The 11,457-nt window shown below is 42.6% G+C and overlaps 2 protein-coding genes across 2 annotated transcripts; one reads left to right on the plus strand and one right to left on the minus strand.

Annotated features, from left to right (window-relative positions):
* Positions 1-3,177: 3,177 nt before the first annotated feature.
* LOC306924086 (guanosine-3',5'-bis(diphosphate) 3'-pyrophosphohydrolase MESH1-like) lies at positions 3,178-3,717 on the plus strand (the record flags this gene model as incomplete). Its single annotated transcript, XM_079502427.1, has 1 exon — positions 3,178-3,717. One exon carries the CDS (start codon positions 3,178-3,180, stop codon positions 3,715-3,717), a length of 540 nt encoding a protein of 179 aa, XP_079358553.1.
* A 2,333-nt stretch (positions 3,718-6,050) lies between these two features.
* On the minus strand, positions 6,051-11,172 carry LOC306923921 (extracellular calcium-sensing receptor-like; the record flags this gene model as incomplete). Its single annotated transcript, XM_079502267.1, has 4 exons — positions 6,051-6,964; positions 7,051-7,174; positions 7,274-7,501; positions 10,912-11,172. 4 exons carry the CDS (start codon positions 11,170-11,172, stop codon positions 6,051-6,053), a joined length of 1,527 nt encoding a protein of 508 aa, XP_079358393.1.
* Positions 11,173-11,457: the final 285 nt, after the last annotated feature.

Below are 11,457 nucleotides of genomic sequence, written 5' to 3' on the forward strand. Positions count from 1 at the left end.
TGCCATATTTCCACAGTGCTCCGGGCTTAACTTCATAGAGCACTCTGATACATACAAGTTAATTTGCAGAGTATTACTACTCAAACTAATGTTGGAATTTTCAGGGCATTGCAGAAACATAAATCCAAAATGGTGACCTACAGGATAGCATGTTTGGTGCTAAATGCCGTTAATTCCACATTTTGTGCTCCAAAACAGGCGCTGCGGAGCTGCTGGGCTGTGAAGGAGCAGGCTAGGGGTTACTATGTCGACTGGAGAATGCTAAGGGATGTCAAGAGACGACAGATGGCATTTGAATATGCAGATGAGAGGCTGCGAATCAATGCATTGAGGAAGAAAACCCTCCTGCCCAAAGAGCTTCAGGAAGTGGCAGACAAAGAAATCGGTGCGCTACCCAGAGACAGCTGCCCCGTCCGAATACGGAACCGGTGCGTGTTGACCTCCAGACCCCGGGGGGTCAAGTGCAGGTGGCGACTCAGCCGCATCGTCTTCCGTCACCTAGCCGACCACAACCAGATGTCTGGGATCCAGAGGGCCAGGTGGTGATCGGAATGAAAACAAAGATGATTCTGTCAATATAGAACATCAGCAAACCCAGTACTGTTTTTTACTATTTGAAGATCAGGATCCGGATAAATGGATCCAGTCCAGATTTTCTCCTAATAAGAATAGAAAAATCACACCCGTGTGAACTGAGTGGTGCAACTACACATTTATTGTAGTTGCACTATAAAGATACTAACTATAAAGATTGATTATATAGAGATTGATTCACTCTGACGTGATATCTGTGATGTCAGTGACGTCACATACTGACCATAGCAACCATGCTCGTTTTTTTGGTTGCTAACCATAGCAACCATGCTCGTTTTTTTGGTACGAACAAACACGGGTACACGGTACAAAGCCAGTTGTTGGAGTGGTTTGCACCACTCAATATAGAAAGTTGTCATTTTTGAGGGGCCCTAGCCCCTCCTATGCCCAGCTTTCCGGGTTTGTGTGAACACAACCATTGGCTTGTGATTGGCTGATCACCCCATAGCAATGACTCACGGGTGTGATTTTTCTTATTGCTTGGTCCCGTCTTATCACTGCTTGCAGCTATATTAACCATTGTACCACAGCAAGTATTATCATACATGACTTGGGAAGAAAGTGCTTGGTGTGCTGAGGGGTGACATGACATTGTAATTGGCTGGCAATATTAGTGGGAGGGTCCTATGTAAGCGACTGCGGCAACCACACTTTGCAATTTTTCAAAATTGCGACTTTTCTAGTTACTAGTTACTTTGGCGATTTTAATTTTGATTAGAAAACATACATTAACCACTTCAACCCTATACATTTCGGCCATTTGAAAATAGCCGATCTACAAGCTCACAATGCGTTTCAATAGCACATTTTGAACTTGTGAAATGGGACATTCTGCAATATGAATACTTTTACTTATAGTACGTTAACTATAAGTACATTTTGATGCCGATACTTTTGTACTTTTACTCAAGTACATTTTCAATTCCGTACTTTTACTTGTAACGAAGTACTTCTAAATTGCAGTATTGGTACTTTTACTTAAGTAAAACAATTGAGTAGCCTACTTTTTCCACCACTGCACCTACTGTACAATAGTGTGTACCATCATGTCATTTTTCCCAGCGATGAGCCTTTCTTTCTTTCTGCTACTCAAATTTGTGTCATATAAAATCCATTGCCCTCTGCTCCAACTCCAAGAATTCCCAATATCCCATTCCCGTCCTGATGTGCTTTTTCCTCTGTATAACTATCACACTTCAATAAAATGTTCTCTACATTTCTTTCACCTGCAATTCTCACATGTGTTGCTCTCTGCCCATAATGAACAATGTGCTATGACCACCACCCTAAAGGCCTTTTCAGACGGGGAGCGACTGATGCGCCTGTCTGTAATGATTGATTGATTGAATTGATTGATTTTGTTATTGCACAGTATGCAGAATGGGTACAATAGTCAATACAAAAACTGCCTACTTAGTACTTTGTGGACGTATTCCACAATTTTCAATTCATCAGAACATTTAGAGACACATAAAAAAAGAAAAACAGGATATCATCAGATAAAGAAAGTAAAAAACAGTATAGGGGAGAAAGAGCTTCAAGACTTAATTTAATTTACAGGGTCAGTTTAAAATTACAGCCCTCGATAGGTGCTCTTTGAGAGCAGTTATGAAGGAGTTAAGGGATTCACATGTCTTAATGGCTGTTGGTAGGGCGTTCCACATTTTAGTGGCATAGGGCGAAATTAATTTAATCCCTTGTTTGAGCCGAATCTGGGTTGCACGTGGTTTGTTGAACTCCCTCTGGTGTTGTGAGTGTGAACTTTGTTGACGTTAAGGACGTATTTAGACAGGTACATGAGAATCTTGATGGTGTAGCGAATCTTGTAGACCAGACCCATTGCAAGAGGCTTTACTCTGTCATCAACCCTATAAGCCATTCCAGCCTATCAAAATGGGCAGGTGGGTTAGGGGAGTGAGGCCAACCAGACTCTGAGTCTGACCAGTTTTGTTTTGGGAATTCTGGAGCCTTGTTTTAAGGGCCTTTGAAGTGCTGTGGGACCAAGAGGTGCATGCAGTCGAAGAAACCGACTGCATGGCCATTTTCAATAAGGTCTTCCGATACCTCCTCCTCATCTGGAAGGTTCTCCTCCCCAATGATGGTGATGTTGGGGAAGCATCTACACAGTGAGGCACAGATGGTCTGCTGGCCCAGTCGCACGCATTACCACTGCAGGATTTCCAAGGAATTGTTTTTCTGTAGTAAAGTTTATGACAAATGTTTGGCGTTGACTATGCTGTATCAAGTTTAAAGTTAAGAATTGGATTGCCAGCCTATGACAGTAATATGATCTCATATTGATGACATCACAGATCTCCAAAGGGACACATGACATGCACAGACATACACAAAGATAGACAGACAGATATCCATATATGGGCATTAAAGGGATCGAGATAGAGATAAAGACAGACACACATTTCACTTCACAAACCGCTTGAATCTTTCTCACAGGTTGTCCCGTGACAAGCGGGTGATTGGAACATTAAAGGGGAGAACTCTTTGCAACAGTCCGTCTTGCCTCCAACACTCATCTGGTAGAGTAGTCGTAATCGTGTCATAATCGTGTTTCATTCCTCACAAATGAACACAGAGTCAGTTATATTACTGGAAACCGTTAATTTTGCGGCAGAAAAGCACCGCAAGCAACGACGTAAAGACCCAGAAGGAACCCCATACATAAACCATCCAATAGGAGTAGCAAGAATCCTGAGCCATGAAGGCGGTATCACAGACATTGAAGTTTTGCAGGCCGCTTTACTTCATGATTCCGTGGAGGACACAGACACCAGCATAGCAGAGCTGGATGCAGCATTTGGACAAACAGTGGCAGGCATTGTACAGGAGGTAACAGATGACAAATCCCTCCCCAAGCAGGAGAGAAAACGTCTGCAGGTGGAACATGCGCCCCACTGCAGTCACCAGGCAAAACTGGTCAAACTTGCTGACAAACTTTACAACCTGAGGGACCTCAACCGCTGCGTGCCCACAGGATGGACAGCTGAGCGGGTCCAGGAGTACTTTCTTTGGGCATGTCAGGTGGTGAAGGGGCTGAAAGATACTAATCCAGCCCTGGAAGCAAAGCTACAAGAGCTGTTCACACAGAGGGGTGTTGAGCTTTAATGTTTCTCAGAACTGATCAACTTAAGAGAGTCATATTTGAGTTGTATTTTGATTTTAATTTAATTTAACTAGAAACTAGCTAGAAACTGTGTATTCTATGACAAATGTATGTATGTATGTACAGCAGTTGTAATAGACATTAGTAGCAGTAGGCTACTTGCGCGCCAAGTAGGCCATGTATGGCTCAAGGTGGCACCTCGACAGAGTGCATTTCTAGTTGTATTTACATTCTGTACCATACAAACGTATGGTACAGTGCACCTTTAACCTAGCTTCAACTGTACTTAATTATAGTATGGTATGGAACTTTGACACACATAATGAAAATCATAAAACAAAGACATGTTAATAAACTTTTCGTTTATTCATCATGATGGATGAAAGATGTTTATTACGGAATTTATAGTTTAGTCTGTCAAATATCAAATATACAGATAATTTAGTGCCGTTGAATTTCTGCTTCTACGTCTTGGTGGCATCTCGACCCATGATGGACTTCTTAGTGTTTCTTGTTGTGTGTTTTTATGAGGAGTTGGTGAGACAGATCTGACAGAAAATCTGACAGATCGGTTTGTTGCAATGACTATAGAGATACTTTGTACCGATTTGCGTGATGTTTGAACACCTCTGTCACCTCTTTGGGACAGAGGTTCTGCTCTGGCACCCAGGGAGTATGTGTGCACAGTTTCGCTTCGATCAAGCCAAATGTTCCAGAGATTAGCTGACCATTGCCGGATGCGTTATTATAGATCCCACCGCAGCTCCAGGCAAACCCCGCCCTTGATGCTCCGAAGCCCTGCTGACACAGGAAGACCCCGCCTGCATGTTTTGATATCTGATATCATCTCAGTAAGGAATCTCCTGTATTGACCATCGAACGTCCATTGATTGACTGCTAAAAAAAAGACAATATAGTATTTTCTAGTGCCAATAACGATATACTACCCACAATGGTCTTCATTGTCATTGGGGGGCGGGGGTTTGCACTGAAAATGGGATGTTTTGTCTATAAACTAATACAGAATACAAAGTAATCTGTGTACAGAATTATTTATATATATACTGTGCGTGAGTGTGCGTGCGTGCATGCGTGCGTGTGTGTTGCCTCGTTTAGTTGCCTGCCAGATGACATCACTCGGCTAAGTCATTTGGGAGCTGAAGATGCCGTAGGCTTCACCCTTTTCCCCCTCACACATGCATCAGCCATGTTAACCAGCCAACAAAAACACCTTTAACAGTCTAATCCTCCACCCTTTCATGTTTTCCAGCTCAGTTCCCACTGGAACCTGTCTTTGACTTTCAGGTCCGTTGCATCATAGGCCTTTAGGCATTTAGGCCTCTAAAGACATGTGGGTTACTTGGGAACTTTGGTCCTGTGCCACTCACATACTGCTGTCACCGCTAGTGTCACTGACCCTGATATATATATATTTTTAAATTAAATAAAAACACTTTTTGCACATGCACCAAATAATGTATTATATCAAATTGCATGTTTATTATAATTTTCACTTGACCAGAATATTAAAAGATCAAGGGTGCTGAAGATTTGTTTGAGGGAAACAATTTTGTTGATACCATGACTAAAAAACAAATAACGTGTGGTTACATAGTTATGATACAATATTTGTATACAGCACATAATTCCTTGGGTGAAACTCCCAAGGTGGCATAGTCGATATTACTACAAAACTATAAAGTGGACCTTTTTACACGCTAAGGTTCTGTATCTTTTTCCAAATGACATGCATGCCGTTGGAAAATAGATACAGGGGGATGATCAGTGTCATTTGATATTGAAAGAGCTAACTGTGTGATGGCCTTATTGTTCATGTCAGAGAGTGTAGGTGTAGGAAGTCCGATGATCTTGGAAGCAATACGGGGAATACTGAAACGTTTGTTTCTGTTAGTGTAGAAACATGTTGCGGAACGTAACATGTTGATCAGTTATTGTCCAGAGTGAGTCCAAGATATGTGGAACTGTCAACCTGTTATACTGTTTTACCATTAATGAGGAGTGTGTTAAGTCCAGTGTGGGTTGTTTTGTTTTGTCCACATTCAACTAGGTAGTTGTCAGTGCACCACTGTGTAAATAGAGGTATTGTCATGGAGCAGTCCGAGAATGGCAGTATCATCCGAATATTTAATGGCGGGTAATTCAATTTCACCAAGGTTTATTCATGATAAACGATGAATGATGGTAATATACGTTTGCATCTCTGACTGGATTAGTACTTTTAGTTTAGTTAACAAGGTTATAAGCAATCAAATATATTCATATACACAGAAAGTAAAATACACAAAGAAAATGTATTGTCATAGAATTTCTGCTTCTACGTCTTGGTGGCATCTCGACCCATGATGGACTTCTTAGTGTTTCTCTCAGGTTTCAAAAGGATTATATAACACTTTGGTCCAAACAGTGCCACCAAAATCCCAAAACTAGATGCTAAAATAGCAAAAACCTCCACAACATCTGCATATTTGCCTGGAGAGCTGATATATGCTGGGATGAAGGCTATCCACACGGCACAGAAGATCAACATGCTGAAAGTGATTAATTTAGCTTCATTGAAGTTGTCTGGAAGATTCCTTGCCATGAATGCTAGGAGGAAGCTGAGGAGTGACAGTAAACCTATATAGCCTAATAACACTGCAAAACCAACTGTTGATCCCACTGCACACTCAAAGACAATTTTATTACGGTGGTATTTTTTGTTTTTATGAGTAGTTGGAGAGGAAGATACAAGCCAGGCTATGCAGATTATTGCCTGGATAGCAGTAAGAGCCAGAACTGTTCCTCTCTGCTGCATAGTACCAAACCACTTCATAATGTCTGCACCCCCAGGCTTGGAGGCCTTGAACACAGCTAACACCACCAATGTCTTTACCAGGATACATGAGACACACAGCACAAAGCTGATACCAAATGCTGCATGTCTCAGCTGACAAGTCCAGAGCCTCGGACGGCCGATGAACAGAAGTGAACACAAAAAACATAGTTTGAGTGACAACAAGAGAAGGAAGCTGAGTTCTGAATTGTTGGCACGCACCATGGGTGTGCTTCTATGATAGATGAAGATTCCCAGGACAATGGCAGAGATAAGTGTGCCTAGCAATGAGATGATTGTCAAGGAGATACCCAGGGCCTCATGGTAGGAGAGGAACTCTATACTCTTAGGGACACAGTGGTCACACTGGGGACTGGACCAGAAGTCCTCTTGACAACTTATGCACTCTGTAGAGTCTAACAAAGAAGGCAAGGTTAACAAAAAAGTCAAGTGTTGTATTTTCCTTACCTATTGTAAATAGCTATACATAATGTACTCCTACCAGTATCATTGGTGATCGTTCCCTCAGAGCAAGTGATGCAGTCAAAGCAGCAGACAGGCTCCCCTTTCCTTCTGGCCACACGGGATCCAGGGGAACAGCTCTCACTGCACACTGACCGAGGAGGCTACAGAGGAAAGTAACAATGATTAATTTCTGTCTAAACCAAATACATTCACAATCACATCATGATGAGCTCAACATTAGATATTTGATAAAAGGAGACCTTTTTGGATTCAAAGCTCCAGAAGATTCTGTCTTCATCGAGGATGAGTTCTTCATCTCCCGAGGCTGACTTCTTGAACACACCTACATTGTTGACCTTTGCGCTTCCATCAGGGAGCCACACCCAGTTAATGACATCATAGATTGGTAAAGCATCACCATTCTCATTAAATGTTACATGATCCCCAATTGATGTGGTGAAGTTGATCTTTTCCAGGTAATACACAAGCTAGAAATGGTAATAAGCAAAATTATGAAGAGCAAGAGACCCTATTGGATCCCAGTCTTCTGTTCCTGGGGTGGGGTAGGGTGCTCAAAATCGATATAGAGGCTTGCAGTGATTGGGCCTGGCTGTCAAATGTGGTATGAGTTTTTTGTTTTTTTTCTATTAAACATTTTCATTAAGGGGGGGTCTATATGTATATAATATGCATTATTATTGTAAATTAGAATCCAACTAGAAACGTTAAAAGGTTTCATGACATTCATTTTTAATTAAATTAAAAAAGTTCTTGAGGTTTTATGACCTCAATTACACCCAAACAGCGTGAACCTTTAACATTCAGTGGATTTTCTGTGGTCTGGGGTTTTCTCTGTGTGTTTTGAAGCCTTTTGAGCTGCAATGAAAAATTAACAATTTGCCAGCAGATGTCACTGTTGAGGGGGGTTGCCTGTCAATCATCGCCTCTCATTTTGAGGAGGCAATCTCTGGAATTATTAGTTAAAATTATTAAGACAATAATAAAAAAGATTGATATTACACCTGCCATGGCTGTATTGACTGCAAAGTGGCACAACTGTGCCCACTGAAAGGCCCTCTTCCTGGTACACACTGCAACATGTCATGGAGGGCATGGGCCAGAGCATACACAGCCTTGTACACATTATACTCTGTCCTGAGGTCAGACACATCCAAAAGGGTTGTTTCGGCTGTTGCTAGGTCTTCTTGTCCAGTACACACCCCTCCACCAGCATCCACCCACTCTGATGGAAGGGGTGCAAATTTACACTGAAATGTGTGCTCCCAAAACTGCCTCACCTGGAAAAATACAAGACATCACTTTGAAATTGCAGCTTTTTGTTTGGGTGATGTCTGTTTGAAGTTTTCTAGAAAATCCCACGATTTTGTAACTTTTTTCTTCACCCAGTGTCAATTATCTAATGTAATCCGGGGCGCTGCTACACTCCCTCTGCCAACCTGGGGAGAGCAACGGACTGACCTCATGCTTCCTTCTATGCATGAGGAGTCCAAGCCGCTTCTTTTCACCTAGAGTTTCTCCAGTTGGACGTAGCGCGTGGAAGGAACACGTTATTCCAACCAGTTCCTTTCCCCTCCATGAGGCTGCAGGCGCCCCGGGTGGCCAGGGGGAGGCAGTATAGAGACCAGGATTACTGCATGTTTTTGTGAGGGTACGTACCCTAGGCGACACAGGGAGAACATGCAAACTCCACATAGAAAAGCCCTTTTTGCCAACTCCATCCAGGGTATGGGCACGCCCACAGCGTTCCCAGCGGGAATCGAACCCGGACATTCTAGCTGTGAGGCGACAGCACTACCGACTGTGCCACCGTGCGCCAGTATGCAAGGACATTGAGTGAAAGTTCTCCACATACATACAACACTTTGTCCAGTCAACAAAGAAGTCAAAGTCAAAGTCAAAGTCATACGATTTGTCACACACGTTACCGCAGTGAAATTTGTTCTCCGCATTTGACCCATCTCTTGGAGTGGTGAGCCGCAGCGTGCGCCGCGCTCGGGAATCATTTGATTAGTAGATTTGACCCCCAATCCATTCCCTTTGATGCTGAGTGTCAAGCAGGGAGGCATTGGGTCCCATTTTTTACAGTCTTTGGTATGACCCGGCCGGGGATCGAACCCCGACCTCCCAGTTTCAGGGCGGACACTCTAACCACAAGGCCACTGAGCTAGTCAACAAAGAAGTCACTGGCTTGTTGCTTTTGTCAAGTCAATGAGAAGGTCCCTGGCTTGTTGTTTCTGGCACATTTTGTCACTTTTGGTGTTCCCTAACCCTTGGAGTTGATGATTTGAACCACACCATGAGACAAATTACTCACTAAGGTATTTGCATGGCTGTTGTCAAGGTCATTATCAAGATGAATTTTTAAGAAGAAATCCTTGAGACCTGGTATCTCTCCACGATGGACGGCAAGACCAAGGACTCTCAGATAAGGCATGAAGTGAGGAGTCTGGAGTGTTTTAGCTGTCATCCAACCCACATCGGATATCCATTGCAGACCTGTAACATTCTGCTTTGCCACCTGTTTATTTTTGTTGAACAAAATATATGAATTTATTACATGGTTTGGTTGAATGCTTGATTCTGATTGGTCAATCGCTGAATTCAGCGGTGAGGTTTGTCTTGATAATGGCCGCTCTGCATGCTCTATAACAGACCGCGGCGCTGCCTAATCAAACTCGCTTGATTTGCTGCTGTTTCCAAATGACAGCCATGTAAACACACACACACACTAGTGACACACAATGTCATTTACAGCTAAACATTGCTCTCAAAAATGTTTTTGAAAACATTTGAACGAGAAATAGACAAAGCAGTACCCGAATATGGATTCTATTTTATCAACTCACTTCCTTCCTCCAGCCCTGCAGCTGGCCTATAACCCAGTGTTTTATAACATATCAATAAGACAAATGCAATATATCATCATGACAATATAACTTGTGAGTGACAATCAAACCATGATTATTTGTTTGCTCAGGCTGCGTACACACCTAAAGAACATTGATTGATTGATTGATTGAAGAATTTATTAACAGTTTGCAGAATTACAGTACATTTCAAGCACAAACTCAATACAAAGGCTGTTAACTGTGAGTGGACGACCCAATTAAGCATTACACTTGTTTCCAACAGGGTCCACCATGTTCAAATCATCAAAACATTTAGAGACGTACAAATAGACACTTCTATAGACAGAACAGGAATTCATCAAAAAGGAGGTAAAAAGGGAAAAGAAATATATACAGTGAGGGGAAAAAAGGGGGGGGCGGGGGGGGGGATTCAGATTTTACGGGGGCCAGTTTCGAATTGCAGCCATCCGTAGGTGCCCTTTGAGAGCGGTTTTGAAGGAGTCAAGGGATTCGCATGTCTTAATGACAGTTGGTAGGGCGTTCCACATTTTGGTGGCATAGGAGCCACCAAATGCGTGGGGGCGGAGGGCACAACAAACACATCGGACAAGCGAACTTTAGGTGTGAAAAACGGCCTCGACAAACTAGCGCTAGCTGCTGCTGCAGTCAAGAAAACTACACTGAACATATGTGCATCTATTTCCGCGTGTCGTAGCACCGCCCAAATCGCGCAAAGCATTGTGGGACATGGAGGCATCAAATCATAAAAATGTAATCAGTGGTCGGTCGGACAGATCTGTGTGTCCGAAAGGTGTGAACGAAGCCTTATCATTGTGCGAAGTATTGAGATCAATGTCACTTGAAGAAATCACCTCAATATTATTCTTATTTTCTTTTTTATAAAAGTATAACAAAAATACACAGCTGCTGACCATGTAAATGGATATCTTAATTCACTTCACTATAACTCATTTCTGATTCCTTATAATTATGAATCCTTAAATTAACATGTATCATATAACCCTAACCTCCTCCATGAGTTTAACCATATGGATCCCATATACAATTTCAAAGACAACACGAGCTGTGGATGCCTTCATCACAGTGACAATCCTCTGGAGTTCAGCTGGGTCACCGTCCCAGGGCACAACCTCCACATACGCCAGACACCCCAAACCAGACTGGACCAGGTCAGATTGGAAGATTCGGGCAGCATCGTGGCCATAGGCATCATCATTAAACAGCAGTCCTACCCAGGTCCACCTAAATCGTCTCATAATCTGGAGCATAGCTCGTATCTGATTGGATGAAGAATGCAGGGATAAGATACACTGTCAGCTCTAGTAGTAATTCACACAAGAAAATGACAGGTGATATGCAATATCGATTACACTAGAGCGATGTTTATGTCAAGTGTGTAGGACATACTACTTGATACCAGCAAATCTTTGTCTGCAGAAGTTCACCTGGGATGCAGAATTTGGGATTGTTCTAAAGAAGGATGGGAACTGATTCCAGTCACTCAAACAGGAGCACATGGCATGGTAACTAACCTGCAAAAGGCACAAAACATG

This window comes from Electrona antarctica (assembly GCF_951216825.1).
Source record: "Electrona antarctica genome assembly, chromosome: 5".
Lineage (NCBI taxonomy): Eukaryota > Metazoa > Chordata > Actinopteri > Myctophiformes > Myctophidae > Electrona > Electrona antarctica.